The sequence below is a fragment of the Pseudophryne corroboree genome, chromosome 5, assembly GCF_028390025.1.
Source record: "Pseudophryne corroboree isolate aPseCor3 chromosome 5, aPseCor3.hap2, whole genome shotgun sequence".
NCBI classification, from domain to species: Eukaryota; Metazoa; Chordata; class Amphibia; order Anura; family Myobatrachidae; genus Pseudophryne; species Pseudophryne corroboree.
In genome coordinates this window covers 604,246,140-604,263,678 of record NC_086448.1, presented here as the reverse complement: position 1 = coordinate 604,263,678, position 17,539 = coordinate 604,246,140, and the positions used below count along the sequence as shown (strand labels likewise).

The 17,539-nt window shown below is 43.3% G+C and overlaps 1 protein-coding gene across 7 annotated transcripts in view; it reads right to left on the bottom strand.

The window, feature by feature from the left end:
* The window catches only part of MPPE1 (metallophosphoesterase 1), a 296,325-nt gene that overhangs the window by 175,072 nt on the left and 103,714 nt on the right, over positions 1 to 17,539 (bottom strand). For all 7 annotated transcript variants that reach the window (XR_010177827.1, XM_063923442.1, XM_063923443.1 and 4 more), the window contains exons 2-3: positions 10,960 to 11,317; positions 9,008 to 9,116 (exon numbers count right to left, since the gene is read on the bottom strand). Coding sequence is in view for 6 of the 7 variants with exons in the window: in XM_063923442.1 (XP_063779512.1) it covers positions 9,008 to 9,116; positions 10,960 to 11,225 (375 nt within the window). In the remaining variant the exon portion in view is untranslated. The remainder of the gene's footprint in view (positions 1 to 9,007; positions 9,117 to 10,959; positions 11,318 to 17,539) is intronic.

Genomic DNA, 17,539 nt, shown 5'->3' with positions numbered 1-17,539 from the left:
AACCCTCTCTCTCTGCCCAATGTAATCCTCTCTCTCTGATCAGTTACTCACGAAAACAATGATAATGCCTCTCCCCAGTTGACCATGCCCCTTTTTCGGAAGTGCACGATTTATTTATTTATTTATTTGGGGGGGGGGGGGGGGGGGGGGGGCATTCTTCAACTTGCCCTGGGCACCAAAGACCCTAGATACGCTTCTGCTAGCCAAAACCCACTCTGGTGGAGACCTGAGTTAGGGGGCTCCTTAAAAATTTTGCTATGGGGCCCACAAAGTCTAGTAACGCCCCTGTCTTGGCGTATTATAAGAGCACGGTCATGCCCTTATATAAAGGCTGAATTGAACAAATGAAATTCTCCCATAGGGAACTCCTGAGATGGGGGCATGGTGTTTGAGGGGCTACAGCTCAAAAGTGTTTGGACGTACTAAGCTAAAATTTGTCAGAGACGCGTAGAATATTCACCTGGTGCTGCATGCCAAATTTCAGGGCAAAATAATTAAAATAAGTAATTGGGAGTAATCTAAAGTTTAAACTGTCAGTTTTTTCTGCTACTTCCTGTTTGGCTAATGTGACAGTTTTCTAATGTAGCCTATGGGGGTATTTTTGGGAAGGTATAACTCAGGATAGAGGACGAATTAAGACTTTGGGTTTGTTATGTTAGATAGAGCTTGCCCCAGTGTAGTGCCTTCTTGGGGTTAAGGTTTTTCAGAAAGTTACAGGTTTTTTTAAATGTAGTAAAATATGCCCTATTTTAAAGATAGGGCATTTCAATTTGTTGCTCATGCTCAGTAGACACCTGCAGGGGGTGTACTCAGAGTAGCTTCAAATGGGTGTACAAATATTGCCGACTTTGAAGCAATATAATCTGCCGGTTTCTGCCCGGCAACCCCCGGGGAAAATTCAACACTACAACAAGCCCAGGTGACCTGGCCATTATATGTACAGCTACTGTATCTCACCCATCAGTGGGTAGAGGAAAAAGGAAGGAAGCAATCACCTGAAACTGAGAAAAGAGCGTGAGTGGGAGTGAGGCAGGTGCTGGCATTTACCATCTGAGGGGTTTATTCACGAAGCAGTGATGAGTGGAGAAGTGAGCCTGTGGGGAAGTTGCCCATGACAAACAATCAACTGCTCCGTACAATTGAATAGTATGCAAATAATAAATGTTACTTCAATGCTGATTGGTTGCTATGGGCAACTTCTTTATTGGCTCACTTCACCACTTTTATCACTGCTTCATGAATAGATCCCTGAGAGAAAAGAGTGTGAGATCGGTGGTGTGGGGCTGGAAGGCGCTGTAGTTGAGAGTGCTGTACGGACTGGTATACATGCCCAGCACAGAGGTGACAGTGTTGGTGGAAGTGCTGCCCAGCTCTGACCCTGCAGGCCTCCCTGATCTGGATGCGGCCGCTGCTGCTGCGGCCCGAACCCCCTGCCGGTCCCCTCCATAGACTTCTGCCTGGCCAGCACTGAGGTACTGGGGGTAGCCCTGCTGCGGGAAGGATATGTCTCTGCCTCTGGCTTTCTCTCCGGCAGGGAAGGTGACAGCGGTGCAGGAAGTGCTGCCAACCTCAGACACTGCAGGCCTCCCCAATCCAGCTGCGGCCACGGCTGATGCTGCCAGAACCCCCTGCTGGTCTCCTTTGTTGACTGCCGCATGGCCAGCGCTGAGGTACTGGGGGTAGCCCAGCTACGGGAAGAGTATGTCTCTGCCTCGGGCTCTCTCTCCGGCAGGGGAAGGAAGCGCTGATTCTCTGGCACAACAGGGAGGGCTGGGCTGCAGGAACACAGTACTGGAAGAAACAGGAGGCCGAACTCGTGACCAAAAAGTGAGCAGTGCAGTGATCAGCCCCCTGGTCTTTCCCTCTCTCTGGGTGCGGAGCTGTATGCTACAGAGAGAGCTGGGATGGGAAGAAGGGGAACGGCACCTAACACACACATACACGCGCAACACCTGAAACACACACATATACACGTGCGGCACCTGACACACACACATAGCATCAGACACAATAATATAAACATGCAGCACCTGACACACACATACACACGCAGCACTTGACACATACATATACACGCACAGCATCAAACACACTAATATACACATGCAGCACTTGACTCACACAAACATATACACACAGAGCATCTTGATAATGTCGATATTATCTTAAACCATAAAGCTATACCTATAAATACACTTTTACCTTGGAGCCGCTACGGCCGCTAGACTTAATGCACACGCTACGCACTTTGTACGCTATTTGCGTACAGAGTCCCGTAAGTTGTATGGTCTTAGCGTACAAACGCCGCGCTGGGGGTACAAAGTACACACAGCGCGCGCGCACACTCAACTGATAACCTTTTAACCTTATTAGTAATACAATGTAATGATATGATTACACTTTAAACCTTTATGCAGCAAAGTACTGCAACGATGTTATACCTTAAACCTTAAGTAGCGCTGACGGTATAAAGTACCCGCAGTGCGTACACCTTATCAATATACTCTTAAACCTTATACCGTTAAATACGCTTTAAACCCTAGCAGGGAAATGAGGACACAACACCGATTTGTAGTGAACCACAGGGTTCTAAGGCCACAGTGGATTATTTCAAAAGGGATAACAGTACATATTATACACTACAGGCTAACAAGATAAATCTACAACAGAATAATGGCTAAAGAAAATGTACATACGCGAGAATAATCGCTTGCGCAACCTGGACCAGTCCTCCGCTCATCAGGATGATATCGTTCAGAGTCTTCTGACCGGCCAGGCAACAACGGGCTTTTTATACACAACTTCCATACACAATACAATGGTTACTGTAATCTCATTGTCCATTGGACACAGAGATGCATCTTTACATTACAGGAAAGGTCATAGGTTGATTTGAAAAGGTGGGCGATGTCTTTCTCAACTGCTCTTGGGGGTGGTATCCTCTGGATTCCCGCCGCATACATAATAAACAGTAAATACAGTTTATCTCTATATTCTACTTCTGAACATAACTATACGCTGGAACATGCTATCTTTCTCTAACCAACACCGGAATGTTACCCTTAAAATACCCTACAGCTGGATACTAGACATCACCTTCTAACCTTAGTCTGACCCTTCCTATCATGCAAAGGCGAATCCCTCAGTCCTGGAACCATTTAAACTGTTGATATTTGCTGATGTGGTGCAAGGGAGCTATAGCTAAAATGTGCACTATTTGGGTTAAATATGTAATGTTCTAATAACCCTCTATGCGCTCACAAACTCCGCCGTAAATACCCATACCACGCGCGGGAGCGATCATACGCAAATTGCGGCTATGTGCACGCACGGCGGAACAAATGCACGCGCAGCGGGCATGTGTGTGGGGTTAGTACATGGTGTATGCATTACAATATTTTTCGACTTTGACAATCTAACACACACACACTGCAGCACCTGACATTCACACACATGTACACGCGCAGCACCTGACACACACACACGTACACGCGCAGCACCTGACACACACACACGTACACGCGCAGCACCTGACGCACAAACATGTACATGCGTCGCACCTGATGCACACTCATGTACACGCGCAGAACCTGACACACATACGTATTCATGCACAACACCAGACACACACGGAGCACCAGCAACACCTGACACACACACACACACACGTGCGGCAGCTGACGCATACACACGCAGCATCAGACACACTCATATAAACATGCAGCACCTGAAACACTTATATACACGCAGCACCTGACACACACATACACAGGCAGCACCTGACACACACATACACAGGCAGCACCTGACACACACATACACAGGCAGCACCTGACACACACATACACAGGCAGCACCTGACACACACATACACAGGCAGCACCTGACACACACATACACAGGCACACGCGCGCGGTACCTGACACACCACACACACACGTGCGGCAGCTGACGCATACACACGCAGCATCAGACACACTCATATAAACATGCAGCACCTGAAACACACATACACAGGACCTGACACACACATACACAGGCAGCACCTGACACACACACACACACACACACACGGTACCTGACACACACACACACACACACGTGCGGCAGCTGACGCATACACACGCAGCATCAGACACACTCATATAAACATGCAGCACCTGAAACACACATACACAGGACCTGACACACACATACACAGGCAGCACCTGACACACACACACACACACACACGGTACCTGACACACACACACACACACACACACACACACACGTGCGGCAGCTGACGCATACACACGCAGCATCAGACACTCATATAAACATGCAGCACCTGAAACACACATACACAGGACCTGACACACACACACATATACACGCGCGGTACCTGACACCACACACTCACACGTACAAGCAATGCATTTCACGCATACCTCCAGCCTCAGTCACAGGCTGCTGCCGCCTACCCCCCTCCCTGCATCAGCTGCAAAGGCAGCAAAGTATTTTGACCAAAGTCTAAACAATTCTGTTTGGTAAATAAAATAATTTTGCACAGAACAGTGATGTTATACGAACATTTCATTAAACATTTAAAAAAATCAAATGTTTATTTTTACAGTGAAATTTTACATTTCTGAATTAAAAAAATAAATTTAAAAAAAGCTATGAAATTCCATAGACAAAAAAACCTTACGGTTTCTCATGTCCCATTAAGGCTTCTTACACATGATCTGGCATTTCAGAAACCTGTTGTAACTCTTCCACTCAAACTCCAAAAAGCAATGAAATTCCGATCATTAAGGCTGACTCCTTAATGGACGTGTTCCTTGCACAATACAGATATGGTATGCCATCACAGCTTGTGGGTAAGTGCAGATTCAGCACTCTCACTGAGTGAGATTGCTGTCACTCACACAATGGTGGAGCTACTAATTCACAGATTTGTGTGCTCATTGGAATACACATGCAGTCTATGCAACTGAAGGTCTGAGCGGAAGACAAAGCTGCTCGGATGAGGTAAGAGTGTTGTTGATTGGAGGGAGGAGACAGAGCAGTGTGGATGGGGGAACAAGTGTGTGGACAGAGGGAAGACTAAGCAGCACTGATGGGGGGGGAGACAAAGAAACAGGGGATGGGTGGGTTGGATAGGGCACCCCCCCAATAGTGACCCATGAAACTTACCTTCAGGATGTTAGCTACATGAATGGGGTAAGAGTGGTGTGGATAGGGGGTAGATTAAGCAGCAAGTATGGGAAGTGAGACAGAGTGGTGCGGTTGGGGGCAACGATGCAGATGGGTTGAAAACACTGGCGCAGATGGGAGAGAAGACAGTGTGCCATGTATTGGAGGAGGCAGAGTGACGTTGAAGAGGGAAACCCTGAGCAGCACATAGAGAAGGAAACGGTGGTACAGACAAGGCACAGATGGGGAAAGACAGATGGTACAGATAAGTTATACAGACTAGCACAGATGGGAGAACACAGCAGTAGGGATTGGGGAAGACAGAGCAGCATGGGGTTGTATAGGGGAAGTAAGTGTAGATGCATAGATCGTAGATGGGGTTTTATAGTTTTAGCAATTAACCAAGATGTTTGAGGGAGCGAAATGTGTATACTAAGTGAGATGGATGTATGGAGTGAGAAGGTTGTTGTAACAAGGTGGGATTGTTGTGGTGACCGAATGGGATGGTTTTGGGCACTGTGTGTGATGGGAGCACCACATAACTGCTCAGACCTTCAGTTGCATAGACTGCATGTGTATTCCAATGAGCACACAAATCTGTGAGTTAGCAGCTCCACCATTGTGTGAGTGACAGCAATCTCACTCTGTGAGAGTGCTGAATCTGCACTTACCCACAGGCTGTGATGGCATACCATATCTGTATTGTGCAAGGAACACGTCCATTAAGGAGTCAGCCTTAATGATCGGAATTTCATTGCTTTTCGGAGTTTGAGTAGAAGAGTTACAACAGGTTTCTGAAATGCCAGATCATGTGTAAGAAGCCTTAATGGGACATGAGAAACCGTAAGGTTTTTTGGTCTATGAGAGAAATATTATATATATATATATATATATATATATATATATATATATACATATATATATATACACACATACACATGTATTTTGACCGGGACCGCAGGGTCCCTAGTGACATTAATGTGTTCTGAATGTGTATGAACATGTACTGAATGCCCAAGTTGTGGATCGAACCAGGAAACACATAGTATTCGTCGACAACAGAGAGTAGTAACCAGGCCAAATAACATTCTTGCGACCCCGAGGGGTCTGAGGGAAGTATATACACATAATTTTAATATCACTCCCCCACAAATACAACCACGTCTGTGCTCGAGCTACAGGCCAATGGAACCGTACCTTACATATATACAGGTATAGGTTATTTACATCATGTTAAATTACACCCAGTAATTAACAGTTGGTGCCGACAGGGTCACCCACATACTACTGTGTCTCCCACACAGTGTTTACTTTGGAAAAGCTTACAACTACCGACCTGCTGACACTTCATCTACTGAATCAAGTACCACCAGGAGTCGGCAATGCCGACAGAGGGATTCCCATAGCTGTTTGCGGCAGAGCACTCACACATGTCGACACACGTGTACTAAACAGCTATAATGGGTATATCTGACAGGGAAAACACAGAAACTTATTCACAACTCATTAAGTACACGCACATTATAGTATATAGTGCTACATTTCACCTATATTGCACTAAATCACTGTGCCCCCCTGACCCCCTCGTTTTACACTGCTAGCTGTCTAACAGTGCTTTGGCGGGGCCAGCGTCTCTGTGAGGAGAAAATGGAGCTGTATCGAGTTGTGAGGGCTAAGCCACGCACCCTTCTCGGCGCGCTTCAGCCCCGCTATTATTTTATATTTTTATACTGGCGGGGGTCCATATACAGTGCCTATGCACTGTATACATCTTTTGCCAGGCTTATTGAAGAGGTAAATTGCTGCCCAGGGCGCCCCCCCCCTGCGCCCTGCACCCTTGTAGTGCCGCGTGTGTGTGGGAGCAATGGCGCACAGCGCGACCGCTGCACTGTACCTTTGAGACTCTGAAGGCTTCTGCCGTCACTGAAGTCTTCTGTTCTTCTAATACTCATCCGGCTTCTTTCTTCTGGCTTCTGTGAGGGGGTTGACGGCGCGGCTCCGGTAACAAGCAGCTAGGCGCACCAAGTGATCGAACCCTCTGGAGCTAATGGTGTCCAGTAGCCTAAGAAGCAGAGCCTTGAAACTCACAGAAGTAGGTCTGCTTCTCTCCCCTCACTCCCACGAAGCAGGGAGCCTGTAGCCAGCAGGTCTCCCTGAAAATAAAAAACCGAACATAAAGTCTTTTAGAGAAACTCAGGAGAGCTCCCTTAGTGTGTGTCCAGTCTCTCTGGGCACAGAGTCTAACTGGAGTCTGGAGGAGGGGCATAGAGGGAGGAGCCAGTTCACACCCATTCAAAGTATTATAGTGTGCCCATGTCTCCTGCGGATCCCGTCTATACCCCATGGTCCTTACGGAGTCCCCAGCATCCTCTAAGACGTTTGAGAAAACACTGATTGTAAATGCATATGCTTACTATTGTAAATCTGTACATACTGTATACAGCAAATTGGATCCTTATGCTTGACGGTCTTGTTTCACACCAGGGGACGTCTGTAACATTCAGGTACCACTACCCATGCACATGCTACTGTGTGCTTAATGCTGGTGGCTGTTAAAGTGAATAAGGGACATAGGGGGGTCATTCCGACCCAATCGCACGCTGCATTTTTTTGCAGCCGTGCGATCGGGTCACAACAGCGCATGCAGCCGTTGCCGGGCAGCGACAAGAAGAACGAAGAAAGCGCTCGCAGCTGCGAACACAAGAAAATTGACAGGAAGAAGCCGGCCAGGGGTGTCAGCTCACCGTTTTCTGGGAGTGTCGACGAAAACGCAGGCGTGCCCGGCCGTTTGCAGGGAGGGATGCTGACGTTAGATCCAGGAAGGAACATCGCAGTGGGTAAGTCCTGAGCTGTGCAGAGACTGCACACACTTTTTGCTTGTTCAGCTCTCTGCACAGCCGATCGCAGCCCTGCACAGCTCTAACCCCCTCCCCTGTAGGCGGCGTGCGAACAGGTCAGAATGACCCCCATAGGGGGTTATTCAGGTTCGTTAGCAAACCAAAAAAAAAGCAAGCAATTGGGCAAACCCAAGTTGCACTGCAGGTGGGGCGGATGTAACATGTGCAGAGAGAGTTAGATTTGGGTGGGTTATATTGTTTCTGTGCAGGGTAAATACTGGCTGCTTAACTTCTACAATGAAATTTAGATTTTAGCTTGAACACACCCCACCCAAATCTAACTGTCTCTGTACATATTACATCTGCCCCACCTGCAGTGCAACATGAGTTTGCCCAATTGCTAACTTTTTTTGAGTTGCTAACAAACCTGAATAACCCCCTTAGACACCACTGGGAAATTCAGTATGGCCACAAGACAATGCATATATACGGAGATCATGCTTTTGGGCACAGGAGGGAACAGGAGGTGTAACACAAAGAAAATTACACTGGGCTATTATCACTTTAGGGCCTTTCAGTCCGAGAAAGGATTAAAGGATTGACATGGGCTGCACCACTGTTTGAAGACTGAACAAATGTAGTGAGAGGATGTAGTGAAAGTTGGTTGTGCACCAGCATGATAATGCGTATACATGATGGTTGGAGAGAATGACACGACACGACACGACACGACAAGTGTGTCCGGCACTCCAACAAGTGTGTCTCAGCTGGTCCCGGTGCCAGAATCGGAAATGAATATAGTAGTGGAGAAAAAAACGGCACTCAGGAAACGTCAAAGTAGCAAAGATAATTGGACCAATTATCTTTGCTACTTTGAAGTTTCCTGAGTGCCGTTTTTTTCTCCACTACTAATCTTTGTGTATGTAGCTGCTGTAGGTTTATACATAATCAGGGCCAAAAAATATGCTACTTGTCTCTGTTGCAAATCTTACCTTAGAGTTACTCCATTTTCCTTCATCAAACAGATCCCCAAGGATGAAAACAATATCGGGTTGCAGTAGCCAAATGGCGCTCTGATAGGCCCTCTCCATCTGCCATTCTCTGGCAGAAAAAAAACACAGTGGGAAATTTATTTTACACAATAAACATTTGGGGTTTTTTTTACTCGTACTGTATAAGATAACTACTTAAAAATAGGAAACTAACATCTAATTCAGTGATTCTTACTACACCGTTCACCACAAAAAGGTTTTATGTATCAAACAAGTGCAGGTATCATATGGGAAATATACAAAGCTTAAAAACTTCACTTAATTGTGTAATAAGCATATATATAAAATGTATCATCACTAATATGAAAAAAAAAATTCCACCAAGACCTATGGGGCACATACATCTGCGATGGATTGTCCCAATTACCCATTCTACCGGCACCAGGGACGGAAATTGCAGATTTTGTCCAATACATTATCTGGAGCAGCAGAGGGATTTTTAACATGCTGGATATCACAAATTCCCTAAATAATTGTCAATCATCGATGTTCGACATTCTGTGACTGATTACCGATGGCACTAATGTATAGGCTGCATTATCTTATTTATTTTTTTTATATTTTGCTCATACAGTATCTCCTCATATGCTTTTTTTTTTTGTATTTTAACCATGTGGGGACCTAAAACGAAGTGCAAAGTGAGTCAGGAGATTTGTAATCAAAAAGACTGGACTTTACCAATCTAATGTGCATCTGTGCAAAGTCACTGCCTATAACAGAAACAATCATGCACCTGGACTATAACTATGTATATGACCATGTTTCATGCAAGGCAAAATAGTTCTACATGTAACTTTCTTGCATTTTTGTTAAGTTCCAAAGGTCCTAGCACTACAGTACGCTCTACAAATACAAATACTGAGGGGATGGGAGAGAATTCCTATAGTGATCAAAATAAACTAAAAATAAATAAAAAAAATTTTAAAACAGCGCCCTAGGGCATCTGAATGTTTTCACGGCACTCCTAGTCCAAACGTTTTTTTATTGAGAAATTTTGAAAGAAATATTAAATTAAGCAAATTGTGTCTAAAGAGGGTATTTAATTAGTGCCATTTTTTTCAATCAGTCGAAAAAACATCCCTTTTCAATGTCCATTGGCGTTTTTTCGACTGGTCGAAAAATCCACACTGGTGAAAACCACGTGGTTCGGCGAATTCGCTGCCGATTAACGTGTTTTGTCAAATTTGCGGGCGTTTTCTACAGTTTTTGGGTCCATTTTCGTCCATGCCGATTCGGGGGGGAAAAGAAACGGCACGGACGAAAAAGGATTTAAAAACGGGCGATAGTGAATACACTGAAGTCGAATTAGTGCCAATTTTCCGACTGTCGGAATATTTGGCACTAATTGAAGATACCCCTATATGTCATCATTAGGTTGAATTGTGTGGTGAGAGACAAGATTTGCTTCGGTTTGTCTACATATTTTATGACTTGCAGCCACCAACAGTGGTTTTGCCTATTACATTGACCATAAATAATTTGAATTGGTCCTGGACCACCAATCCAAGGCACCCCTGCAAGAGCCTCGCGGCACCCCAGGGTGCAACGGCACACAGTTTGAGAACCACTGAACTAGGTGAAAGTCAGATCATGATCCGATATAATAAATTAAATGCCAACTCAAGAAGGAACAGAGAAAGAACAAACTCATGTCAGGATAAGGTTTCATACCACCTCAGAAGTCACATATCCACATTTAGGCTGGAAATCTGTGGATAGAGGATCCCTGAAGCGGTATGAAACACAAATTCTACCTCATTTGTTCTGGTACAGTTTGCAAAATGAAAGCAAACTTGTTGTTGCCATGGACAAAGCCACCTTTATTATACAATTACCTCTAGAACAGATTTCCTAAATATCCAAAAGTGTACAGTTATCCTTTGACATCTTACCTTCTCAATTTGTCAAACCAATGACCAGTGATTTCACCAAGCAGGTGAGTATCTGATAAGAACATGGCCTTAAGCGGGGACGAGCCACGTGGACTGGGCATGGTCTTCAGTTTTGGCCATTGGCACTGGATTATAACAAAGTAGTACAGTAAAAACTCGCAGAAAAATATAACTATAAAAATAAGACCCAGGAACTTCAACAGAAAAACATTTCTTCGGTTAAGGCGGGAATTCTGTGTACATAGGCTAGTCTTCAATATCGCCATGTGTGCGGAAGTCAGGGCAGATTTCTGTGTGCACAGCACCCATCAGCATCGCTCTGCTCTCAAACGTCAGATTTAAGAGGTTTTCATGTTGCCTACATGAACAAACCCAAAGTCATGTTTTAATATTTTTTATTTGAAAGCCTAAAACAAAATAGTTTTAACAGGATATCTATACTCTTGCATTCATATTTCACTTATAACAACATGTCCATGGTCCATTACAAGTATTCACACAAAGTCAAAACGTTATACTTTGAGCAGCTCAAGTAAGATGGACAAACTGGCATGTATAAAATAATTTTTTTCGGTTTATTTAGCACCACCAGCTACACAGTGCTGTACACAGAAAATGTATCAGTACTTGCCTCTTTGGAGCTTAAGGTGCATAAACAATTGCCGATAAAATGGACGTTGCCCATTTTCACCCTTCCTGAGCGACGTCGTTCATTTTCTCGGCAAGTGTGTATGCTGGCGACGAGGACAAATGCGCGGCACCGCGGGTCATTAATGACCCTCTGTGTCGGTGGTGCATACATGCTCTATTTGGACCGCCGTGCAAGAGCTGCCTGTACGCTGCGTGACATCACTGAGCGATATGGCCGGCTCGGGGGGAGGGGGAGACACTAGACGATGTCGCTCACAGAGCAGATAGATAAATGTTAAGTAGAATCATATTGGCTGCTATGGGGGTGGGGGGGAAATCCCACCTTAGTAAATTTACCCCTTATAGGTGCTGCCATGGGAACAATGGGACAGATGTATTAAGCCTGGAGAAGTAACAAAGCTGTGATAAAGAAGCGATAAGTGGAAGGTGATAACGCATAAGCCAATCATTACAGATTTGAAAAATGGCAGTTAGGAGCTGAATGGCTGGTGCATTATCACCTTGCACTTATCACTGCTTTTATCACTTCTCCAGGCTTATTACATCTGCCCCATTGTGGCTAATAGAACCACCAAAGCTCACTGTTTACTTGTGAGCTCTGGCGAATGCACATGTACTAAGGCTAAAGCCCTGTACACACGGGGAGAGGTGTGTGCCGAGCGATCTAGCACACACCGCACAGTACACATCTCTCCCCCCGCTCAGCACACACACTGGGTGAAATGAGCGATCTCACTAGATTCGGCATACATGCATGCCAAATCTAGAGCCGGCGTTAACGAAGCACAAGACCGCGCCTCGCTGTCACCCTACACACATAGAGATCCGTGGTTAATTTCTAAGCAATCTGGTCAGATTGCTTAGAATTTAAGTACGGATCTCTCCGTGTGTACCCCCCTTAAGCCAACATTGTCTGTGATAAGAAACGCATACAAATCTGCATGGATAGTACAGTTCCCTGAGGGTGGACTTTTGATGGAAAAAAAATAAAATAAACAATGCACAATCTGCATAAATTCATTAGTGCCACACATGGATCGAATCATCTATTCATTTTACACCTGCTCTATCTGGTGGACATTGAACATATGTTAAAGTTATTTTCACTAAACGTTTCTATTTCTCTTCTGGCTAACCCACTACATCTGTATCATTAAACTTCCAATTACAGCTTGGTCACTCAATATAATTTTGTAATCTACGAGTTTATCCTTAGGGGTATATTTACTAAAGGTCGATTTTTAACAATTGTTGACTATTTTAAAAATCGGTGACAATACAACACACCTGAAGATGCGCAACCTTTTCTGAACGAGGATCGACAAACTCATACACAAGTGGAAGATATAACAGACACGTCTCCCGATCATCAGTACATTTCTATCCATACCCTGCCCACAGCTTATATCTCTCCATACCGAACGCTATCTTAAAATCTTCCCCCTTTCACACAGTACCACACCTCTTGCAGCCTTTAAACAGTTATATATCTTGATCTATCCACATAGACTCATGTTTTTCCCACCTACCAATACTATGTCTTATATTTAATTAATTATCTTTGAAATGTAATATATTATATATATATATATATATATATATATATATATATATATATATATATATACACACATATATATATATATATATATATATATATATATATATATATATATATATATATATATATATAATGTTCAGAACGTACAATATCCGATATATATAATTCAGAGGCTTAGTTATTATCTTGCTAGGGTAATAGAACGCTTGCTATGCCCCGTTATCTTACTATACCACGTTTAAACACTGTGATTAGTGTTTTGTTCTCATTTCTCCTTTTTTCCATTTTGCGAAAGTACTATGCATGCTTGCATGCTAACTCATTTCTATATATGAGATTTACAACCCTGATGTTCTTTTGTACTTTGCTACTCTTGTCGTCTTGTCTCCTCCATCCCTCTTGTGTCCCCCCTTTTTGTTTCCATTTCCTCTACAGGTTTTACTACATTCTCCTTGGTATGTCCTCCCACTCACGGATTCTCCTATGCCAAGTGCTGAAGTGACTACATTGAGGGTTGGCTCTGTGAATGTTGGGGGTTTTGGCACCCCGGCCAAGAGACGCAAGGTATTAACTTATTTGAACAGACAAAAACTGGATATGGTATTCATCCAGGAGACACACCTTACACCCCCTGAATCACTTAAGCTACAAATGCTTAACTGGCGCTTACTCGCCTCTTCATCATATAACTCAAAATCCAGAGGAGTAGTGATCTTAATCACTAAATCACTCCCAATTGAGATTATTTCAACTGATAGCGATCCAGAGGGCAGGTACATTATCTCCACTATCAAACTATACTCTACTTCCTACACACTATGCTCGCTCTATGCTCCTAATTCTTATTCTAAACCTTTCTTCCAATCTATTCTACGAAAACTACTACCTTATGCTTCTACCAATCTTATCTTGGGAGGAGATTTTAATCTAATCTCGCATCCACATCTTGATAGATCCCACTCCAGAAAAACCCTTCACTCACTACCCAAATTAGGTGTCCCCTCGATTTTATCTATGCTACAATTGATTGATGTATGGAGGGCTTTACACCCTACTGAAAGAGGATACACTTGTATCTCCTCAGCACATCATACCTTATCCCGCATAGACTACGTCACCCTATCTAATAATTTATTTACACAAGTCCTTGACTCAGGTATTGAACCTATCACTGTATCAGACCATGCCATGGTATGGATTACAATAAAAACCCAGAACGAAAGATCTACACATAAGTCCTGGAGATTCCCAGCACATTTGACTAATACTCCCAGATTCATTAATCATGTTGAACAATCATGGGATGAATTTCATGAAAATAATAAACAATATCTTGCCACCAATCCAACGCTATATTGGATGACGGCAAAGGCAGTTTTGAGAGGCTCCGTCTTGACCTTTGAATATAAAGAAAAAAAGACTCACTCCCAGTCCTATTTGTTATTACAACAATCTCTTTCTGAAGCTTATTCAAAATATAGTTTACATCCTACCCCTACCAACAAATCCATATACCTAGTAGCTAAAGTAAAATTTGAAGAGATGCTCCAGGCCTTAACTGACAAATCACAATTCTACTCAAACTACCGCTTTCATAGATACGGTAATAAGACCAGTAAGTTATTAACCAATATCCTTAATGGAACTAGACTCCCAATGACAGTACATCCCCTACTCCAAGCAGATGGTACACATACTACATCCAATAAACAGATCTCCCAAACTATGCAACACTATTACGCAAACATATATTCCCACCCTCAAGTTCCCTCAAATACTGACTCCTCCATGCCTTCTCCCTCCCTCAATTCCTCACAATCCTTTTGGTCCTCACTACCTTACCCTCAAATACCAAGCAACCATTTTCATTCATTGACACAACCGATCACACTCAACGAAGTCACACGAGCCATTAAGTCGTTAAAATCAGCCAAAGCTCCAGGACCAGACTGTTTTAGTGGCGATTTTTATAAATTATTTGAAAGTCGTCTCACCCCATTATTAGTATCTATCTTCAACTCTATCCTCTTCAATGCAGAACTACCCTCTTACTTTAATTTGGCAATTATCAAACTAATACTTAAACCTGGTAGAGATCCTGCTCTCTCTGCCTCATATAGGCCTATCTCCTTATTAAACTCAGATTACAAACTCCTTACAAAAATTCTAGCCACACGTCTCAATCTCATCCTCCCTTCAGTCATACATCACGACCAAACCGGTTTTATCAAGGGCAGACATTCACTTACTAATATACGCAAGGTCTTAGCAGCAGTCCAGACGTGTGGTGAGAGAACAAGTGAGTCCAGTGGAAAAATAATTCTCTCTATTGATGCTGAAAAAGCTTTTGATTTAGTACACTGGACTCATTTGTTCCTCACCATGGAACGATTTGGCTTCCCTCCCACTTTTATTTCATTTATTAGAACAATATACAACTCATCATCCTCACAAGTTTCATGCAACGGTTTTCTATCTCCCCCCTTCCCAATTTAGAAAGGTACAAGACAGGGATGCCCCCTGTCCCCACTTCTCTATGCCCTAGCAATAGCCCTCCGCTCCACACCCAATTTCATAGGCATTAACATTTCCTCTCTAGAACTAAAAGGTCTCTCTTTTTGCAGACGACATGTTGCTCTTTATTTCAGATCCTGCTAAATCCCTCCCAGTAATATTAAAGATAATTTCATCATTCAGCCTGGTAGCAGGATATAAAATGAATGTCGCTAAATCAGAAATACTTCCAATATCTATACAGACCCCTGATTTCCATTCCCTACCGGTTCTTTCCCAATTCCGCATACAAACCTCACAACTCAAATACTTAGGTGTACAGATCACTAATAATCCTCACGCTCTGTATTCAGCTAACTTCGCCCCCCTCTTTACAAAAATCTTTTCTCAATTAGACGCTTGGTCAAAACTCCCCTCATCTTTGCTAGGCAGAGCTGCTGTATTGAAAAGTGTCATTTTCCCTAAGATCTACTACCCTCTACAAATGTTACCTTGCGCCCTAACCAAACATGACCTCGGTACCCTCGAGAAAAGGATATCAAGGTTCTTATGGCAGGGCAAAAGACCTAGACTTGCTCTAAAGAAGTTATACAAAGCAAAGAAAGCTGGAGGTCTTAGCATCCCAAACTTTGCATTATACACAATCACAACACAATTTAGAATAATTACAGATTGGCTAACAGAATCTTCAAAGTTCACAGATAAATCCCTTGAACAATCCCTGTTCTATCCATTCTCACCTGGAGCATTACTACACACACCGGCTCACTTAATCCCTCAACGCCTTTTAAACCATTCTTTATTCAGAGATACCTATAGCAGTTGGATTTGGCTAAGTAAATCCCTCAAATTCCCGCATACATTCTCCCCCTTCTCTCCATTATGGGGTAATCCCAATTTCGAACCCTCTCTCACTAACCCAGCTTTTCGTCTATGGTCTCAAAAAAGGTCTTAATTTAGCTACGAAGCTCTTTGACCCTGGTGGCCATATACTCCCATTTTCTTCACTAAGACACCTATGATCTTCCTAATTCTCATTTCTATCTATATTTACAAGCTAGACACTATGCACAATCTCTACCATCCCTAAGCTCTCCACCCAAGATCCCTCACACTCTGGACGCTATCTTTAAATCTACAAGTCTACCCAAAACCACAGCCAAAATACTATATTCCATACTCATGGAGCCATTAAATGACTCCGGTTTAAGCAACCTTGCGTCTGCCTGGGGTGCTGATATTCCTGGGGTTGCAGAAGCCGACCTTATAAACATTTCACAGTTCCAGAAAATAATGAGCGTACTCCACTCATCTTATCTCCAAGAAGTACATTTTAAGACTATTCATAGAATTTATATATCTCCTGCACAAAGGAAACATATGATTGCCTCAGAATCTGGTGCTTGTTATAAATGTTCAATGGCTAACGCCAAATTTTTCCACTGTTTCTGGTCATGCACTAAGATATTGAAATTTTGGTGTAAAACTATAGCCTTCCTCAACTCGGCATTACAACTGAATCTAGATCTCAATCCACTAGCATGCTTATGCCTAAACTTCAAAGATTAGAACTTTTCTCCAGCACAGAACTTTCCCTCAGAATTTCTAATAACAGCACTCACTATGGCAAAGAAGCTCATTCTGATACACTGGATACAAAAATCTGCCCCGACTATCCGAGAACTGCAGAACAGGATACTACAATTAATATATTTTGATAAAAGAACCCTCTCGCTCAATCCGGATAGTTCATATGATAAGTTTATCCGAAAATGGGGAAATTATATCTCTATGTTAGACCATACCACTCGCACTGACATATGGAGAAATCTTGTGTAAAACTAGTAGTCACAG